At 38.3% G+C, this 21722-nt stretch overlaps 1 protein-coding gene across 1 annotated transcript in view; it reads left to right on the top strand.

Moving 5' to 3' along the window:
• Nucleotides 1-21722, top strand: part of C3 (complement C3) — a 73786-nt gene that overhangs the window by 10771 nt on the left and 41293 nt on the right. Inside the window, exons 6-23 of the mRNA XM_073654377.1 lie at nt 623-705; nt 799-886; nt 3076-3178; nt 3338-3458; nt 4761-4876; nt 5517-5663; nt 7517-7720; nt 10351-10542; nt 10743-10904; nt 11010-11139; nt 12719-12793; nt 13335-13535; nt 16120-16231; nt 16946-17031; nt 17762-17901; nt 18774-18986; nt 20821-20887; nt 21434-21520. Of these exons, the coding sequence (XP_073510478.1) occupies nt 623-705; nt 799-886; nt 3076-3178; nt 3338-3458; nt 4761-4876; nt 5517-5663; nt 7517-7720; nt 10351-10542; nt 10743-10904; nt 11010-11139; nt 12719-12793; nt 13335-13535; nt 16120-16231; nt 16946-17031; nt 17762-17901; nt 18774-18986; nt 20821-20887; nt 21434-21520 (2327 nt within the window). The remainder of the gene's footprint in view (nt 1-622; nt 706-798; nt 887-3075; nt 3179-3337; nt 3459-4760; nt 4877-5516; nt 5664-7516; nt 7721-10350; nt 10543-10742; nt 10905-11009; nt 11140-12718; nt 12794-13334; nt 13536-16119; nt 16232-16945; nt 17032-17761; nt 17902-18773; nt 18987-20820; nt 20888-21433; nt 21521-21722) is intronic.

Here is a 21722-nt window from a genome sequence, read left to right as displayed (position 1 = left end):
TCTCAGACTTGTAATTTGAGATATAGGAAAATATATAATAACCCCATTTACTATAGAAAAGAAAAGCCAAGAACAAACTGGGTGGAGTAATTGGAACCATATCTTGGCCGAGTCATATACATACATGGAAATGTAGGATATGTTAAATCCTGGTCTGATCTATTAACTACATCATTACTAATCAGTAGAGATGAGAACATCTATTTAATGTGAATTAAATTTGTGTTGAATTGTTAAAAATTGATAAAACCCTGTGAATTCATACAACGTGTGATTCGTTATAATAAATCATCCAAAAAGCTCATCGTCATTTTACACATTGCAGAAGATTACATCACCAGGGAGATGATCACTAGATCTCAGGTACAGCTGGGCTGACTTACAGATATCATGTCACATTGTATAGTACAGCTAATTGGTAGTGCTGACATAGCCTATATAAAAGCAGAAGCAGGAAACGCAGCTGCCATTTTGAAGTGAATCTGGATAGTCATAGAACGTCTCAGCTCATAAAGAATGGCATACACGTTTAGCACATATAATTCTTATATAAAAAATTTTATAAATGAAAGTGCCAGGCAGCACTCGTATAATATAATGCCATATTGATCTACCCCTCCAGTGTGGGTGTATGGACCATATCAGCAAAATATGAAGATTCTCCACTGCAAAATTATACCACAAACTTTGAGGTGAAAGAATATGGTAAGAGAATATTGTTAATAGACAAAAGTGTAATAGCAGTTTACAGTGCGTCCTCCAATTATTACTATCAATGTCTAATTTTCTTCCTTATAGTCCTACCAACATTTGAGATTCAGCTGATTCCGGAGCAGAAATACTTTTATGTCGATGATCCTGAATTTGTAGTGGACATTAACGCAAAGTAAGTTCAGCACGGATGAAACATTTGAGTGATTAATTGGAAAAAAAATACAGATTTAAAATGACAACATGCAACTTCATGTAGGAAAAAAATATATACCTATTCTAATATAATACAAATCCTAAAAAAAATCTGAGACTAAAAGTTGGCCGAATCAGGAACTGTGGAAGGATCAGAAATCTATTGCCATTGAATGTCTATCTCACATATGTTTGACAAATATAGGAAAAAAATGAATGCTTGATTCTGGACAGAGATAAGCATCTGCTACAGTCTGGTAGAGGCATACGCTCTCCTCATGTGTGTTGAGTGATGAGGAGTTCAGCCATAAACCATTGTAGGTGCAGTAGATGAATCCCGTGCACTACTCTGTAGTCTGCACAACCATCCACAAGGTGGTATTAGGACAGAAAAATCCAGGAACCAAGGCACCAGACGTCCACTTTTGTCGATACACAAAGAATTCGCATGCAACGTTTCGGCCACGAAGGACCTTTATCAAGCCATAAAGTGCATATCTCTTATTTTTATGGCTTGATAAAGGCCCTGTATGGCTGAAACATTGCATGTGAATTCTTTGTGTATCAATAAAGTAACCTTGGCTCCTGTATTTTTCTATAAACCATTGTATGTGTGTTCAGCCTTATCTCATGTTCAATCTGTCGGAGCACACCACTTTCCTGCTTCTTGGCTTCCTGCTTGCCATGGGACGGCTTGTTCCTGATGACTTACAGTTCCAGGCAAGCAGCATTATTGTATCGCTGACCCAAACCCATGCTGCAAGCAGAGTCAGCTTTGCTTCTTTAGCATCAGAAGAATGTAGGGGCACCAAAGCTGGCCGGAACCAGCTTCAATGGTGGTGGCTAGAGATGAACAGATCGATTCACAAAGGATTGACTATGAGCAGAATTTACTGAAAGCCATGGTTCCATGTGAATTCGAACACTTTGAGATTAAATTTGTGAGGATCGCAAAACAAAAACATGCCCAGCACCATTTCACATACTGCTCAAGTGGGCTAAAGACATTTTCTGTGGTCGCTCAGGCTTATCCATAATGTCCTACAGCTATGGCATTACATGGTCGAGCCCACTTGACCAAGCAGATTATCATATCTTGTACAGTGGTGGCCAGTGCCTGGGTTATCAGAGTGCAGCAGTTTCCAGTGGATTACATCTCTCTCTCTCTGTGACTGGCTGCAGTGGTCAGGTGACTAGAACAGCTCATCATCAGATGTTCTGCGCCAGTCACTCCCAGGGATCCAGTGCTGGATCCACAAGGATTATAGGAGATGAGTAGTGTTGAGCGAGTATGTTCTATTAACCCTTTCGCCGAGTATGCTCAGGCCGAGCTCCGAGTATTTACAGCTGCTCGGTGATATGGTTGAATCGCTCCCGTGTTCATGATTTGCAACTGTTTGACAGTTTTATTACATGGGAGGAATGTCTATTTCTTACACATTCCTCACATGTAATAAAGCTGCCAAACAGTTGCAAATCATGCACACGGGAGCGATTTAACCTTATCACCGAGCAGCTGTAAATACTCGGAGCTCACCCGAGCATACTCGGACAGAACATACTCGCTCAACACTAGAGATGAGTATTCCCGTTTGTTATCCTCAATATACCCATGTCTGAAAGCAGAATATTTTTCAATGCTGGACAACTCCTTTAGGTGTCACCTATCTTTAGATTTTTAAAGGTTGAATCTGAGTAAAAAAAACAGTGAGTTCAAGACTGAGACTTTTGAGCTATTAAAATATATTTGGGGTGTGCAGTTCAAGGCTCTTGAAAGCCAACGCTCTAAATAGTCCAATCGAAAGAATCCTCTTTCAGTCTATCCATTTTAATATTAGTGATGAAGCATGGCAAAGGGTCCTACTATGTCTTTCATTTGGGAAATCCCAAAAATTGGAAATTTTTATATATCAGATCATTCATTAACACCAAAGAGGAGCAGGAGAGGTACCTGATGCCTGTTCATCGTCATAAAATAGCACAAATCTTCATGTTAGACAAATGTAAGTGTAAATGGGGAAGTTGAGGCTGCCAAGCCATCTCATGTCTATAGCCGGCCTAATCACGGTGTTTATGAGTATGAGTGATTCTGATGTCTTAATATCTGCATGATCTCGCAACTCCATGGGTTATGATATCTGCCATCTTTGCTTTCCTCTTCAATACCAGGTTCCTCTATGGGAAGTCTGTAGAAGGTACCGCCTTCGTAATATTTGGGGTCAAGAAAGATGATGTAAGGACCAGTCTACCCAATACCCTGAGACGGATTCACGTAAGAAAAAATATTTCTAAATCTAAACAAGATCGTATTTCCCTCTTTTTTTATAGTAGAAGAAATTTGTGAATATTTTACGATTCTTGAAGGAAATTTTGAGAGGTATTTAAAAGCATTTGTTGTTAATCTTCATTTTTTATGACCTTGGTCCATTAGATTGAAGATGGTGTAGGACTTGCTACGCTAAAAAGAGAAGATCTTGTGAAGAGCTTTAAAAACGCTGATGATATGTTGCAATATACCTTGTATATGTCGATTACTCTTATCACCGATTCTGGTGAGTATGTGGAGGGGGAACATTAAAATACTGAAGTTTGTTTAATATGTCTACAATCTGTCAATTTTTTTATCCTATAGAAGTAAAAGCTAAGTTTTAACTAGTTTTCTTTGGTGCTGGAGAGCTCCCCCCTTTTTGGACTATTGATAGTATCAGCCCATAAAGGGTATTACATAATTTATGTATTTAATGAGAAATTAGAGTCCCTCAATGGGTTGTCCACCACTTTTAAATGCTTTATGAATAGACCCAGAGCGGGAAAAGAATTAAAAAAGAAAAAACTACTTGATCTACTTGTCAAGTGCCACTTCTCTGTCCGGTGGCTATCATCTCCCTCCAGGATCTTGGATTCCTCTTCTGGCCGGAATAGTCACATGATTGTTGTAGCCAATCAGTGTCCACTGATTGACTAAATCCTTTCATTCTATCTGAGTGGAAATAATTCAGTGATTCCTCCTGCCCAAAGAGAGAATGCCTGTAGCAGAGCAGTGGAGTTGCATCTGTCCGGGAGTTGAGCATAGTTTACTTTTAACTTTTGCTCCACCCTGGGTCCATTAATAAAGTGCTTAAAAGTAATGGACAACCCCTTTAACTAAATTCAAGGAAAGGTAAGGATGGAGATGTGTTATAATGTGTTAATTGGTTTCCTATAAAAGTGGCCTAGAATGGGGTTATTATAAATAATAACTGATTAGATATTTTATGTAGATAATAAAGAAGTTAGACTATTTAGGACATTACAAATTACATCTTATAGTCATTTAAAGATTAACCGTTGTTATAATTTTTCATTTATAAATCAATATTATACATGAAAATAAGCAACTTTGCAATATATCTTATCAGAGAAATCCGCTTCTTTCTCCTCCTGGATTGATAATTCATTCATAAAATTCTCAAATAACGAGTAAAATCTGTATTCAGTGAAGATAGAATGTTACATTACTGAGATAGCAGACAGTTACTACTGATGAGATTCTATGAAGACGAGGAAAGGTGGAGGAGGAAGACAAAGCTCCTCCCTCCTCCTCCTCCCTACTTCTTAGAATTTCATCAGTATCAACTGTCATCTCCTATCTTTTTACTGTGTCAATTTTCACAGATTTTACTTGTAAATTAAGATTGAAAGATCAGTCCTGGCTGAGAAAGAAGCCGATATCTCTATTAACAAAGTTTCTTATTTTCACATGTGCTATTGATTTATGAAATAAAAATCAAAATGATGGTTAATCTTTAAGTGTTTAATTGTGATCCCTCAACATAGTCCTGCATTCACCTCCAGAACTTCTATCTTCGTTTTAGGCAGTGAAATTGTGGAAAGTGAGCTGGAAGACATTCATATTGTGAAGTCACCATTTAAAATTCTATTTACCAAAACCACCAAATATTTCAAGCCTGGAATGCCTTTCGACTTTATGGTATGTTACCCTTGTTGACCTATATTTATGGAAGTAAGTCCATAATTCTGACGTGTGTGATAATACAAAAATACATTCCTCACCACCATCTTGGACATTAATGGCACAACCACAAGGATATGCAGTAGATGTGAGTCTCAACTCTGGGATTAGCAACTCAAGAACAAAGCCTCGTAAAGTTATAAAAATAAGCGGATTATAATCTACAGATCTCTGGATTTCACAGGTCGTTGAACCAATGCTCTAAATCATATTTTTTAAATTATTTGAAGTTGCACAGCTTTTGAGACCTTAACTCCACCCAATATACACATTATTAACAGATGTATACAAACGAAATCATACTTGTTTATAGAATTAATGTTTTTTAACAGGAAGAATTGAAATTAAAGAATGGGTCACTCACTGGTAATAAAGCAGGATCACATTTACAATTGTATTCTATGAATTATCTCAGGGCCGTCGTTACTTCTTCTTGAGAAGACTATGGTTCCTTAGGTGGTTCCATGCAGGTCACTTTGCAGGCCTGTTTTTTTTTTACATTCTCATGTGCCTTCACTTTTAATAAGGACTTAAGTAACCAGTTCCTTTCTGTTTTATTCTTTAATTATTTATCATACCTATCTTTTTTTCCCCCTAGGTGTTTGTGACAAACCCTGATGGTTCTCCAGCAATTCGCGTCCCAGTCGTGACTGAACCAGGAAAAGTGGAGGGAATGACCGGACCAGAGGGAACGGCCAAGCTAACATTGAACACGGCTTCAAGTATAAGTTCACTTAAAATTACTGTGAGTATCAGCAAATTATTATGTTATTATGTGCTAAAAAGAGAGAAACGCGCTGGAGATGTCTCAGAAAATCTGTGTATCACATGGACTTTACATGAATATCAATGGGAATTGTGTTTAGCTTTGCTCCTCTTCTGGTGGCATTTTAGGAGAATTGAATACTAGATGCCAAACTGCATCACAAATAACAACTGATTGCATAAAATGACCCATCTTTATTCATAGACTTAACTACTTTGTTGAATTCACTTTTAACATTGAGAAGAGGCAGACTGGATCCACTTGACCTAAGGATACTCAAAATTCTCAGATTGTGAGGGCTAATTTGTGCAAATTAGGACAAATTTTTCATATGGAGGTGTTAGTGGTCCCAGATTATGTGTACTGGCTCTCAACTGTATACCAATATACCCTATGACCTCAATTTATAATGACCTATCCATTGCCGTAATCTAATTGCTCAATTATGGCTTTCCAAAATTACACTCAATTTTAAGCAGTAGGAAAAATATTTTAAGTTATTTTTGCTGCATGAAAAGAAAATCCGTGCATTCTAAAAAATTCTGTTTTTTGTAGAATCTTGGTATCCATGATTGAAAGGGAACCTATTATCTGATTTGTGCTGCCCAAACCACGGGAGGCATTAATCATAGCCTGGCTGAACAATTGCTGTTAGGTATATTTTTCTCTGAAATGATCCAACATTTCAGAATGGATATGCTGTAAAGTTCTAGCTCTTCTTAGCGCCGATGGAATTGATTGACAGGTCTCTCCCTACGCTTACATGAGAGGCCTGTCAATCACTTGTCTAGGCATTGGGAGAAGCTGCTGAAGGTGGAGCATTAAAGACTATTTTCTCTGAAACGCCTGATTGTTTCAGAGAAAAATATAATTGGCTGCGATTGTGCGGCCAGGCTCTGATTTATGGTGTCGTTGGTTGGGGCAGCATGACTCAGATGACAGGTTCCCTTCAATTTATACAAGCATGAAAAAAAAAAGAAAAAAAACTTTTCTACTCTATTTTTTGCTATATATTTTGCTCATGGAGACAGAGAAGGGTCAATGGTTGGGACTGATATAGAAAAAATAATGACGATTGTATATTGGAAATTGTTTCAATGAAAGAATAATAAACATTAAAAAGTAAAAAAAATAAGTCTAAAATTTCCTTGTCTATGAATTGGGCTTTAGGGATAGCTTCCACCTATATATGTTATTTGATGACATTTTACAAGAATTTTCTCAGCTTCTGGGATCCAACTGTTCAGTGTCTTAGGATGATCTCACACTGCGTTGACGCACCCATTCCTTGGCCTCGTCGGAGCTTGTGTTCGGAAAACGGGATTTGGGCCGACGGGGCCATAGACTATAATTGTGCTGGCAGAGTGAACGTGTGCTCTGTCATGTAGCATTTTCGGGAGTGTATGCCTACAAGAGGTGGACACCTATATGTAGTAGATTGCATCTAAGTGTCTGCCTCGTTTTAGGCGTACACTCCCGAAAATTATGCACGGCAGAGTGCACGTTAGCTCTTGCCAGCACCATTATAGTCTATGGCCCCATTTGCCCGAATCCTGTTTTGCGGACACAAGCCCCGACGAGGTCAAGCAGTGGATGCAGAAGCTCAAATCCCGTTCAGACGCCAGCCGCAACGGGGTCACTGAACGCAATGTGAAAGCACCCATACTCCTAGGTTTGTAGTCATAATGGTGCAATGTATGGCATCCAGTGATCAGTGGAAAATAGGTGTAACAAAATAATCTTTAAATTTTGACCTGATGGAATATACGGTACTTTTTTTTGCCCAAGTGACTCAATGTACCCTGTATTTTTACAATCTTTACTGATTACAGGTGAAAACAACAAGTCCTCAGCTCCCTGATGCCCGGCAAGCAACAGAATCAATGACGGCCACGTCTTATCAGTCAGGTGGAAATTACTTGCACATTGGTATCACCTCCGCAGAAGTCAAACCTGGAGATAATCTTGCTGTAAATTTCAATATTCGTAATAACAACGCAGCCTTACAGAACCAGATCCAGCACTTCACCTACCTGGTAACCAGTTTCTATATGTTCCACAACTCAATCTTGTCACGTACAGGGTGAACTCACATGATTATCTAGGGGCTACAATCCTTAAGGCTTCATTCAGACATCCGTTTTTCACAAACATGTTCTGCATATGGTAATCACGGATACAACATGCACCCAATAAAGCCTTTGTGGCTGTTCACATGTTCGTGTGTCCGCCAAAAAAATCTTGGAGAGATGTCCATTTTTGATCATGGATCCAAATTGCCCATACAAGTCTATGAGTCTGCGAAGATCGTGTCTGCTGTCTGCAATGCGTAGGAGAAGCTTTTTAATTTTTTTTAATTTGAAAATCACTGATTAAACACTGATGGTAAACACTGAAACGTGGATGAAAAACACTGATGACACACAGAGTGTTTTTTTGCATAAGTGAAAAATCACTGACGTCTGAATGAAGCTTTACAGAGGTTATAGAATATTTTATTTAAGAAAAAACTTAAACGTGGTATTCCCATCTCCAAGGTCCTATCCCAATGTGTAATATTTGTAATAATATTAATAATAATAGCAAATACTTTAAATTGGAAATGTAGTATAGTTCTTATGATTAGCTATGTCACTTACCCGATGTGCAGGGCATTGCCTTAGCTTAGGTATCCATTGTTACAACAACTAACTGTCACTATATGAGTGGTCATAACCATAGATACCAAAGCTACTGCAACGCCCTGCACATGAGGTAAGTGACATAGCGAATCAGAAGACCTATACTATACTTCTAACTGGAGGTATTTGCTAATATTATTAATAATCTTGCAGATGAGAATACCCCTTTAAGGTTATTGTACCATCATGATTGATATTTATTATCATTTATTATAGAGTGCCCTCCTTAGTTTTAAGACACCACATATGCGAAAAAGGATTTACAGTGCATAAAAGTCATTTAACAAAACATAACAAGTACAAAACAAGTGCAAATGAAAATAGCAAAATAAGGGACAAGTAGAATAGGAGAAAGAACCCTGCCCTTGAGGGCCTACAACCTCCAGGGAAAGGGGAAGAGTAGGCCAGGGTACAAGCTGCTGATATATCATGCATGTTGTAGACTTTCCTGAAGAGAGAGTTTTTTACTTTGTATTATGATAGAAGATTTCAAGGGTGGGAGAGAGTCTGACCAACTGAGGTAGCAAGTTCCAGAGTACGGGGAAAGCACGCGAAGAATCTAGAAGAGTTGTGTGGGGAGTGGAAAAGAGAAGAGCAAAGAATGAGGTCTTGTGAGAGTTGGAGATTATATAGGGGGAGCTGGATCGCAGAAGATTGGTCACGGATCTCTGGAGAAGACAGGTTATGGACGACATTGATAGTATTCTGAATAGAATTCTATGGACACTGGGAAGCCATTGAAGGGATTGGAAAAGAAGAGAGGCATAATAATAAGAACACAGCGTGTATAAATCGGGCAGCAGAACCCTCTTGTAGGGACACAAGAGTGTTGGCAGAGAGCTCATATGGAAGGATGTTACAGTAGTCTAGATGGAAGTTGTTGAAGGCATATGTGTTTTGAAGGACAAAGTGAAATCAAAGGATACACCAATACATAAGGCTTGAGAGATTAGAGAAAGTGTAGAGCCATTAGTAGAAATAAGCAGATATGGTTGAGTGAAATTAAATTTTACTTGAATATCACAAAACTCTGCAGTTGCCACCATTTTGCTGAGCCATTAGGGCCATCAAAGTGTTAAAAAAAAATAAAAAAAACATACGTATACTCACCTTACTACTCACCGATCCAGCCCGCCTGTTCCTCACCGTCACCCGTCTGGCCTTCATTGTATCTTTTTATCATTGCTGCTCATGCTGAATCACCAGGACTCTTCACGATAGGCTAGGACTGTGGCTCTGAAGAGACCAGGGATGGTTCTGTGCAATCGTGCACGAGGTTATGGTCCACATCATGACATTGTGATGCCGTAACCTTATTCTTACTGAGCAGAACCATCTTCATGCTAGGCCGAGACTTCCAGCTCTGATTAGCCCGGACAGCTCTGCACAGGAGGGAATAAGTTCATAGCATCATGACAACATTTGCCATCATCTCACATGCAAATGCACAGATCCGCCCCAAGCCTTTTCAGAGCCGGTAGCTTAGTGTAAAGAAGCTCAGGGATTCGGCGTCGATAAGAAAATGAGATGAAGATCGGATGGATGACGATGAGGAGTGGTAGGATCAGAATGGTGTTTTATTATCTTTATTATGCTCTAGGATCTAGAAACAATAACTTCTCTGCAAATCAAAGTTCCAAAGAAAATTAAAGCAAAAAAGGAAAATTAGAATTTTGCCAGATCCGCTCATTCTATGAGGTATAAATGAAAAAGAGTGGAGGTCTCGGGACACAGACTTGAGCGACACCAAGAGAATGGGCGATACTAGAAGTGAGGTTGGTCAGGTTGGTCAGGTATGAGGAGATCAAGAGAGGGTCAAGTTTATGATGGAAAGGTATAAAGTAGTTTGTATGAGGAGGGAGTGGTCAACTTATCGGAAAGCAGAGAACAGTACTACTATGGCTACCAGAACTAAAGTGTAAGATGTTTTGTGTGACCAGATGGATCCAAGTTCAGGTTTTATCTACTGTTTTCATGCTTTTTAGGTCATGAACAAGGGCAGGATACTTAAAGTGAACAAGCAACCTCGGTTGCAGGGTCAGTCTTTGGTTACCATGTCTCTCCCCATCACAGAAGAATTTATTCCATCATTTCGGATAATTGCATATTATATTGTTGGAAATGAGATTGTCTCAGATTCCATCTGGGTGGACGTAACAGACTCCTGCATGGGAACGGTGAGCATCATCCCTAAAATATAAAGGTTGTTGACTTTGCACGTGATCTTATAATCTTCGGTTATTAAGAAATAGAGAGAGACAAGATGTATGAGATAGTTGAAGAAGTTTGTTGCTTTTCAAACTGTTCACAAAAGTAATTTTCCAATGTTATAGAGAAAATGTTTACTAATATATACCCATGTCATACTGTGAAATAGATATTGGTGACCGGCAATGCGGAAAGAGACAACAAAGTGCAGACCCCTGGTTCTTCTATGAAATTGAAACTGCAAGCAGATCACAAGGCCTATGTGGGATTGGTGGCCGTAGACAAAGGTGTCTTTGTGCTGAACAAAAAATATAAGATCTCCCAAAAAAAGGTGAGGAGCCTATGTAAATTGCATTAAAAATTCTAATTATAGAAAATTGTGCAAGTTATGCTTTATTAAGGTTAAACATCATCCATGTCCGCCTTACCTGTCTAGGTGTGGGAATCGGTGGAGAAATCAGACATTGGATGCACGCCTGGGAGTGGCGCCAATAGTATGTGGGTGTTTTATGACGCTGGTTTGGCTCTGCAATCAAGTTTCCAAACAACAACACAACAGAGATCAGGTAATGGAGATCATTTCTTGTTATTATTAAAAAAATGTTTTATTAAGAAATTACAAGAGAACATTTTTAGATTGTATTTAAAGGCTTGTAAAGTAGAAGTTTGCCAAGTGAACTGACCAGTGGAAATTCTGTTATAAGAAATAGGCATAAGAGGAGTTCTCAAAAAGTTGGCATGAAATCAAAATTAGAGTAGAGATTAAAAATGTCCAGATTATGAGAAAATGAAAAGGAAATTAGTAAGTTATGGGGAGGTCGTGAAGCTAAGGGGTAAAAAATTGAATTAGAAGAGGCAAGTAGGGAGATGCTTTGAATATGATGTTGAGGATATGGAAAGGAAAAACAGGCAATGGAGATATCTTGGACTAAAAATATTAAGATGAAATAGTTAATAGGGTACCTTCCAACGAAAATGGTTAGTTCTTAGTGGTAGCCTGTCACCCCCAAAGGTCAAATTGAACTATTTAGAAATTCATATAAGGAACTCTGTCCCTATAAAAGTCATATTGGTACTGTAGCATTTACTAATTTAGTTTTCTATAAATACAGTTTTATTACATATGTAAATGAGGGGGCTTCGGTACACCCTTGGTGTGGCCAAGGGCTCAGTGAACTGTTCTTCCCCTTAAATCCCCAGCCATGCACTTCTGGGGCTGAGAGCAGAAACACTGTCAGTGTGTGCAAGAGCATTATCATCCCTCTCCTGTGTGTGCCGGCCGATCGCCGGAGATAAGGTCAGAAATCAGTAAGCGACTGATGCTGACAGAAAGGGAGATGAGAATGTGCACATACTGATATTGTGTGCATTCTCGTCTCCTTCTCCTGTCAGTATAGGTTGCCTAATACTTTGGGATCTTGTCTGCAGCAAGTGGCCGGCACACACAGGAGAGGGATGATAATGCTCCTGCACACACTGACAATGTGTGCACACTGCCCCAGAAGTTTCAATGGGTGCAAAAATGGAGATTTAAAACAGAAAGCACTCCAAAGCGACCACTTTGAATTTCCATACGGGAAGAGTGAAGGATGGTGACTGAGGGGGACAAAATGGTGCACTGCGCCTTCAGTCACGCCAAGAGAGAACTGAAGCCTGCTCATTAAAAAAAGATCTGCAAAATCTACAGTACCAGTATAATTGTTACAGCAGCTACATTCCCATATATGAATGTTTAAACAGCTCAATTTGAGTTTGGGTTGTGACAGACTACTTTTAAAAAGTCAATACGAAGAGTTTGAAGGCATTGGAGAAGTTCTGCTGGTGAGAAATGATCATAAGAATAAGAAGATGAGGGGTCAAAAGATGTATAACTAAGTCTTAAAGGTGAGAATTTGAAGGGGCTAAAAATGAAAAAGAGGGCAGAATCATTGAAATATGAAGAGATAATGAGTAAAGGATGGAAAAGCCTTGAAAGAAAGGTAATAGGTGGAGGAGGTGCTCAGCTAATAAATCTTTCTACACACATTAGAAATGATCAATTTCATCTATTTTAGAATTGATATGAAAGCTAATGAATAATTGTGCAGTAAAAATTTATTTGTTGTCCATAATACATATAAAATATTTTTTTTTAATCTTTTACAGAACTACAATGTGAAGTCCGTGCGGCTCGAAGGCGCCGTTCCTCGGCACAATTGGTTGAACTAAAGACTATATACGGTAAGATGATAGGTATCGGGAAATGATTATGTAATGTGGTTAGCAAATAGTTTTCCTTCTTGGAGAATTTCAGACTTTGCTTGGTCAAGTTCTCTGGTCTACCTAAATAAAGTTGCTTAAGCCAAGACACAAACCATGGTGTCTCTTCTGGGTACAGCTTACCACAGATGAGGAAAAATGGCCTACACCTCATACTTCATTTTTGTCCTTAACAATGATGGTTAGAATATTGTCCTAGATAGACTATTTTTGTGGAGGGTTTTCAGGTTATTTTTTTTACCTTTGCACCTTATCGGTATACATTAATTCTTTTAACTAAAACGAAGTTAATAAAGAAAAATAGTTCAAGGCATAAACGTATGTGATTTCACCCCACCATTAACAATAACAGTCAAAATTAAAATGTTAAAAATGTTGTGCCTTAAAGAGATCTTAGTTTTTAGTTTTCTCCATCTATGTCATTAAAAAATGAATCATCTACTCGGATTTTTGAATGTGGCTTTAGTTTTGGTATGTCTATCAATAAAAATATATTTTTCAGCCTCCAAGTACACGGAATCAGTAAGGAGATGCTGCACCGATGCCATGCATGAAAATCCAATGGGTCACAACTGCGAAAGACGAGCATCAAACATCCTGGAAGGCAAAGAATGTGTGGACGCTTTCATTGACTGCTGCAAATACATCGAAATGAAGAGAGAGGAGGAGAGAGCTGCAAAAGATGGGGATAACCTGGGCAGAAGTAAGAAGTGCTACCTGAAAAATTCACAGTACAATTTAGTCTTGTGATAAAGCTATATCCTCTATTAGGGTATGTTCACAAGGAACAGAAATTTCTGCAGCTGTCCCATTCTTCTGAATAACTGATTTTGACAAAATTCTCCCCTGAGTCTATTAAAATGGTCTTCAAAGTTATAGCGATGTGTTATAACTGTTAGTGAATGTAAATTCCGTCCAAAGTCTTCAGAAAGCTGTTTTCTCCAGAATACAGATTTTTTTCTTGTAATTTGCTCCTTGGACAGTCACCACAGTGGTGGCCAGTGGCAGCAACCATTTTGCTGAACCATAGAGGGCCACCAAAATCTAGAAAAAATAATAATAATTCACACCTCACTCTTTACCTGTCTTACCTCCCCCACAGCCTGCAGAATGGTCCTCCATGCTTCTTCTTTTTGACATTTCTTTGGCCTACTTCTCTCTATGCCGGGAATTTCGACGCCAACTAAGCCTTTGACATCACTGCTTGGCTTGTCATCCACCGAGGTGCTAACTAGGCTTCGGCAACACACAGTGACTTCATGATGGGGGCATCGATGGCACAGTACATGGTAACAACAGAGGCTCAGTCATTGTCTTAACATTTAGTTGTCGTCTGAAGGTCAAGCATAGAGTGAAGTAGGCCAAAGAAGATGGGTAAGGGTGAAAAGAAGATACATGAAGGTTCATACAGGAAGCAGCAAGGGCAGTTGGAGAGTTGAGTGGTGAGGCGAGTATAATTTTTATATTTTTTTTCCCATCCAAATTTAAAGAGAGACCCCAAATCATAAGTCACTTTCCATTTTCCCAATAGAATCTACCTAATTCGAAGCATTACAAATTTGATTATCTCCAGCCATAATGCTTCAATGTTATTTTTCATCTTACAGCTTCACCAGAATTTTTTTTAACTTTCTAGAATCAAGCTTTTTTTTGGTCTTCAAAATTCCTAATAATTCCTTAAAGGGGTTGTCCTGCAACCCCATTTCCATATGGGAAGTTGAGCAGTGCCCATGACATTGAATCAGCGGGTATCTGCCAAGATTTGTCCCCGATTTTTAGGTGTATTGGACATGTTCTTTTCTAATGAATAGAATACTCCTGGTGGGTATCTACCAGTGAGGCATCATTGGCATTGCTCTCCATCTAATATGGAAGTGAGTGAAAGAAGCCTTTTCATAAAAATATGGGACTAATGTTCATTGACGACACCTCCTTCAAATTGTAATTATACATGCTTAAATCTGATTGTCCACTTTTTCTTTATTTTAACAAATGCATTGGGAATATATTTTTTGGGCACTTGGTAAAATTTTAGCATTACGGGTCCAGCACTGCCTGCTTGTTAATGCAGCCATACTCGTAGACTCAGAGCATAGTTCCCCTGTTTTCAAAATGGCTGCTGATGGAGGAGCATGTGACCAGACCTCTCCATCAGCCTCGTCCAATTAAACAGCACTTTACATGGGTAAGCTGTTTTTAATTGGAGGAGCCTGAAGGACAGGTCTGGTCACATGCTCCTCCATCAGCAGCCATTTTTAGGACAGGAGAGCTGTTCAGATTATGAAAAAACCTGCACTAATCATCACAGAAGAAGAACCATTAATACTTATATTAATACCTGCCACAAGTTGATTTCCCCTAACAAATCTGTTTTAATTAAGATACAATGGACAAACCCTTTAACTATAAAATATATAAAAGTGTGACTGAAAGTTAATTTCCAGATTGATACGAAAATGCTAAATTTACAGTACAATAACATTACCGGATATTAGAAGGCTGGAAATATCCAATTTATTCTAGATAGACACAATGGTCAACACTGAATATTTTTTTTTGAGCGAACAGAAAAAGTGTTAACGATCAAAAGAAATGTTTTTATTCATTTGTATGGATAAACGACTTGTTTTCAGACTTTTGAACATCTTTTAAATACTTCAGGCTTTCAAAGATGCCATGCTTTGAAAAGAAGTGAATGTTTTCTACTAGGAAGACGCCCAATATTAACAATAGAAGTCAATGGGAAGACTAAAAGGATGGACAGAAGACTCCCCGGCATCTTTTTGAGCATTTTGACAGTGTTTTTGCCTTGTACAAGATGCTAATATTTTCTTCATAGTTTTAAAATAATGTTTGGAAAACATCGGTAAAAAGGCACCAAAAAATGCTGAGAAAAACACTAAAAAAAAACACAGGTTGGAAAAAAACATCGAACAAGTACTCAAGAAATTACCAAAAAAATGCTAAATAAAAAAGACGCTTCAGGTTTAAAAAAGTTCTAGAGAAAAGTACCAATTCTTGGAGTGTCTTCTGCTTCAAAAATACAGATGTTTTTGAACAGCGGAAAAAGACACAATGTGAACACACCCTAAGACACTTAAGAAACTAATCTAACAAACACAGTCTTCTGAATGGTGCGATCAGAAAGCAAGTCCATAGAAACTAGTTTAGATACTTGTGAGACTTAAACCCTTCTTTATTTAAGTTTAATCCAGGTGAAAAACTTTGATTTCTACTTGAAATAGTGATTAAAATGTCCTATAAGTGTGATGTGTTTTATTTTGCAGGTGATGAAGATGATGAATATCTTCCAGATGCCGATATTGTTTCCAGAACCGAGTTTCCAGAGTCATGGTTCTGGAAAATAGAACAGATGACAGAAAGACCTGATAATAATGGGTAATTCTTCTGTAAATTCCTATATAGGTTGGTGTCATTTACAGGCATAAAGGATGAGAATCATTGGAGGTGGGCTCCTCTCTCCAAGGGTCATGAAGCCGCTAAATGAGCTACCTCTATACGCCCTTGGAAGAAGACATTTTCTTCTACAGCTAGAATAGGAGACCTTCACTGTTTTTCTCCCTACTACCATTCGGCTACACTATTGATGAGTTTTTTGAGGCATCCAATAATTCTCCCTAAACTATTTATGAGCACATGTTGCTCTTTCAGAGACAAGTCCAGTAATACCTTCACAAGGTCAGTCCGTTCCTCTGTTACTGAGAAATCAGTGTTTGAATTTCTATGCAAATTAAGCTGAAATACTATTTGCAGATTTAAAGCCTCTGTCACTCCAGCTCTATGCCCCGCCTATCGCTTCCACCTCCTGCTTGACTGACAGCTCTTTTGTCACACAGCATAGAAGTTCTCAATTAAGCCCTGTTCCCCAGTTCTGGGTGGGGAATAGAGCTGGAGTGATAGAGGCTTCAGATCTAGAAATGGATCTACAGCCTTATTTCAATATAAATTCAAATGCCGAGTTCTCAGTAACGGAGGAATGGACTGGCCATGCAAAGGTATTGCTGGACTTGGCTTTGAAAGAAATACATGCTTGTATAATACATACTGGTCATTTGATATTTCTTCACCACTGACTTTTTTTTATTTCTATAGAATTTCAAGCAAGGTGCTTAACATCTTTTTGAAGGACTCAATCACTACTTGGGAGGTTCTGGCTGTGAGTCTCTCTCAAAATAAAGGTGGGAACCAATATAACCATTCTGTATATTTTGGGAAAATAAGGAGGTGATAATAGTTAGGACTTTGTTCTGTATGATATTTTGTGTAATGGCCGTGTGATTGTACAAAATGACAGTCTATGTCTGTAGTTATATAGCATAATTATTAAGTGATATGCTGAGATTGTAAAGCTATATATATATATATATATATATATATATATATATATATATATATATATATTATGCAAATTATTATATCAGACAGTGATCACAAAGATATATTTAGCAGGGAAAAATCACACCCAATTATAACCGATATGGTATGTCTCATAATATACGGTAATCAAATTCATGAGAAAGTGATGGCTAATAGTGGTCATCACAAATTGTATCCAGAATTGGAAAACCCTAAATTTAATCTTAAAGTCACAAAATATATAACAAACAGACTTAAGATGTCTCCAAAGCCTACTGTACATTTTGAATTCACTGGGTTGCCTAAGACAAAAGGATATCGCACATACAGGGCGTTAAAATAACTTGTGTAACATTCCAGCTATACGCTCACCAATCTGACAAAGATTGGCCCTAAATCCAAATGTTTATAAATACAATAAGAACATAGTGCCGCCATACTGTCACTGAAAATACCACCATCCTACTGCTAGGTCATCAATATGTCAGTCCTGGACAACCCGGACTAATGTACAGTATACGTTCAAGTATCACCAGGTTTTCTGCCTTGCAGGTATCTGTATAGCCAAGCCTTATGAAATCCAGGTCATGAAGGACTTTTTTATTGATCTGAAGCTCCCATACTCTGTGGTGAGAAATGAGCAGGTGGAAATTCGAGCCGTACTTTACAACTATGGCCAGGACAAGATCAAGGTAAGAAATGACTTCTCCAGGTTCCATGATTATACCAGTAACTCCTAACTTTTACTAGTCAGTATTACTTATTAGATGATGATAATGGAGAGAATTCCACTTCCTTTAAACTTGTGATAAAAGAGACTTCAGAAATTCGAATTTGAACGTTGACTAAAATTTGGCCAGAAAATTCTATTCACATTACATTTATGAGATGCAAATCCACAGTGTTATATTATGTTTTGGGGTCTTTCCAAACCCTAGAACGTAATGAACATTAAAAAAAAATAAAAAAAATAATAATACTCACCTCATTACTCACCTGTCACTCCGGCGCAGCTCCTTTCTCCAGCCTCTTCTTTACTTTTCCATAGCACCTGACATCACCTTCCGCTATCTTAACTTTGGAGCTTCTGGAACTGAGTAGGTCTTTAAAGTCATGATGCAAATCGTCACAGCATTCGTCACACAAGGCACTAACTAGACCTCAGACAATGCACATCGTGACGTCGTATTATTATTTTTTTTCACCACTTTCCCAGCCCTCTAGAATTTAGCAACCATTTTGATCGATTCGCACAAAACAAATCACAAAAAAAATTGATTCAGTAGAATCTGAACTGTTTGTAAAATTCGAGACAAATGTAAAAATTTGAGACAAATTAAATTGGCCTAAAACTGATTCACTCATCTCTACTTTTAATGTGTAATAAATGTTCTTTAGATTAAAAATAGTTTGCTAACCCTTATGACTTGATGCGGATCAAATGTTCTTTATGCTCCTAGTATTCCGCACACAGTTTATGCTCTTGCAAAACTTCCATATGCACAAGCTTTGCATTCCCATATTCTTTTTCAGATTGTCTTAACTTTTCATGTCTTCATCTTAGGTCCGAGTGGATCTAACCCACAATCCAGAGTTTTGCAGTCTTTCTACATCCAAAGCAAAATTCCGTCAGACTGTAGAAATTAGATCACAGTCTTCTGTTGCTGTGTCTTTCATTATTGTCCCCTTAAGCTTGGGTTCTCATGACGTAGAGGTGAAGGCTGCGGTGTTTGGACAGTTTGTGTCAGATGGTGTCAAAAAGAAGCTGAAGGTCGTGGTAAGTAAGCATGAAGATGGTGAATATACACTACATAAAACATGAGGTACATGTATTATTAAGTATGTCCACAAATTATAATCCACACAAAATGACTATTTTGAGGGATGAGTGGTTACGAATCGCAATGAAATCTGTCCTAAAAATATATAAAGGTTTTGCTTAAAAAAAAGTCATCGTTCTTATCAGCTCCATTCCAAATTGTGTAAAATCAAGATTACTTTAGCCTTATAACTAAAATGATGCCCAAAACAGCATGTATGTAGCCCAGTGTACCACCAAAATGGAAATTATAGCTGTCATTATATCAACGTTTTTATATTTGACGGGTGCTTCACTGTGCTACTGATCGGTGGGGTTCTGGGGCCTGAGACCCCCACCAGTCAGTCAAAATTCCACTCTTAAGTCCACAGTTCCTGCATGAGCTCTCTGCAGGTTGAATAGTAAGTATATTAGCCATAGACAACCCTGTAAGACTGAATTTAGTAATCAATAGATACTATTGAGTCTGGACACTGCTCTGTATGTACAGCTACTGCAGGAGCTGTGGACTTCAGATCTGTGGGGGTCTCAAGACCAAGACCAAGATCAGCAGCACTTTTATATAATGATAGTTACACTTTAAGTAGTTAGTTCAAAAGGAAAGCTCAAAATGTTAACTTTTTAAAAAAACTTGGTTTCAGATAGAAAAAAAGTCAAGTAAGGCTAAGTGCCCATGTTGCGTATTACCGCGTAAACGCTTGTAAAACGCATGTATATCCGCACCCCATGGTCCCCAATGGCATCCCGCAATGTCAATGCCAATGCTGCGGATTTTTCCGCAGCGTATATGCTGCGGTCAAAAATCCACAGCATGTTCATTAATTTTGCGTTTCCGCATGCGGAATCAATGTGCGGATGGTACCCAAGTCTGGAGGAGAGGAGACTCTCATCCAGACCTGGGTACCAAAGAACCTGTAAAAAAAAGAATAAAATAAAGTTTATACTTATCTTCTGATGTTTTCCCTCCGTCGCGCTGTTGTGTGAAGGATCTGCCACGTCATTGAGTCATGTGACCCATCACATGACTCAATGACTTCACCGCAGGTCCTGCACACAACAGCGTGAGCCGCTCAAGACTCCGGACGGGGCAGAGCATGCATCGGAAGGTGAGTATAAACTTTATTTTTTTATTTTTTACCATTCTGATTCTTTTTTTTTAACTATTACTTGGTCACACTATACAAATCCATGCCGGTTGCATGGATTTATATAGTGTGAACAAGTTGTCAAGCACTTTTCCAAGTGATGCTTAAATCACTTGGAGAAGTGCTTGATAACCCGCATGCTGAAATGCATGCAAAGACGCTGCAAAGACGCCTCACAAACGCTTCTACCTGGCGGGAAAACCGCATGTAAATTCCGCATGCGATTTTCCCGCCAGGGAGAAGCGTAAAAAATATGCTTAAGTTCCGCAACGTGGGCACTTAGCCTTAGACAGAGAAGACAGACAATCACCACCCTGCTGTAGTTGTGTGAAATAGATGTCACAAGAAATAAAATATAATTGGGTGACAACTCCAGAGAGATAGTTCTGGAAGCCAAATCAGTGGATAGTTTGTCCAAACTCTATAAAAAGAAGAGTGGAAAGCACCAAGGACTAAACTCTGAGGAGCCTAGTTGTCAGAGACCTAAAAAGAAAACCAAGATACAGTGTTGTCTTTGTGGACAATCGAGTGGAGCATATCCTACGAGTACATCACTGTAGGTATTAATTTAAGGTATTTTTTTAGATCTCATTATATTACTCATCCACTAGGGCACAATTTATATATACATGTATACTGTCTTTCAGCCAGAAGGTGTTCGTTTGACAAAGAATATAAAACAAGTGACGCTGGAACCACAGACGAAAGGAAAAGGTGAATCCAATGTTCAAGATTATAAATGATCGAGGAGGCAAAAGAAGTAGAAAATTACTTGACTGATTAGAATCAGACTACACATTAGGTTTATTTTGTGTCTGTTACCATGAAAAATCTTAGGTCACCACCAGAGCTGTAATCCTATGATGGTAGAATATTACTGATAAAAACCATTTGCAAGGTCGCTACATTTCCATATTGTAGATCTATCTGAAGAATGACAATTGGCTGCTAGAATGCACATCTAAATTGGTATTAGAAGAGTTAAAAATCTTAAGAGTAGAAGTATATAGTTCTTAGTATTTAATTGTCTGATGATGGACTTTCAAACAAGAGTTGAGTACGACCCAAGTGAAGTCAACTTTTATTCTGTTATATCTTAAAAGCTTCCAATGATAAGAACATTCCTTAAGTCATTAATAAGAACGTTCCTTAAGTCATTAAATGACCCCAGTAATGTTTTTACAACATGAAATATATGATTTTTTTTTACTAGCCATGCACACACTACTAGTCATAGACTGATCTGTGTTCCGTTAATAGATGGTGTCCAGGAAGAGCTTGTGTCTGCATTGGAGGACGTAAACATTGTACCGAGGACAGATGTTGACACAATCGTGACCATACAAGGTGAGAACTTTTGCATTTGATTAACCTTTATGCCTTCTCCCTCATTGACCATGTTACTTCTCCCATGTGCCCTGCTATAATGTATCTAAGTCATAATGGTCTGTGGAACCCTATCTGATAATAGCATTGGCTGAGACTCACTTGTCACTTACAATGCCCCAACAACAGACAAGGTTTGGTCAAACACACACTTAAACATGTA

Source organism: Phyllobates terribilis, unplaced genomic scaffold, assembly GCF_046119375.1.
Source record: "Phyllobates terribilis strain yellow unplaced genomic scaffold, ASM4611937v1 Scaffold_11__3_contigs__length_659146591, whole genome shotgun sequence".
Lineage (NCBI taxonomy): Eukaryota > Metazoa > Chordata > Amphibia > Anura > Dendrobatidae > Phyllobates > Phyllobates terribilis.
The sequence above is the reverse complement of the archived record's forward strand: the minus strand, read 5'-3'. Positions and strand labels throughout refer to the sequence as shown.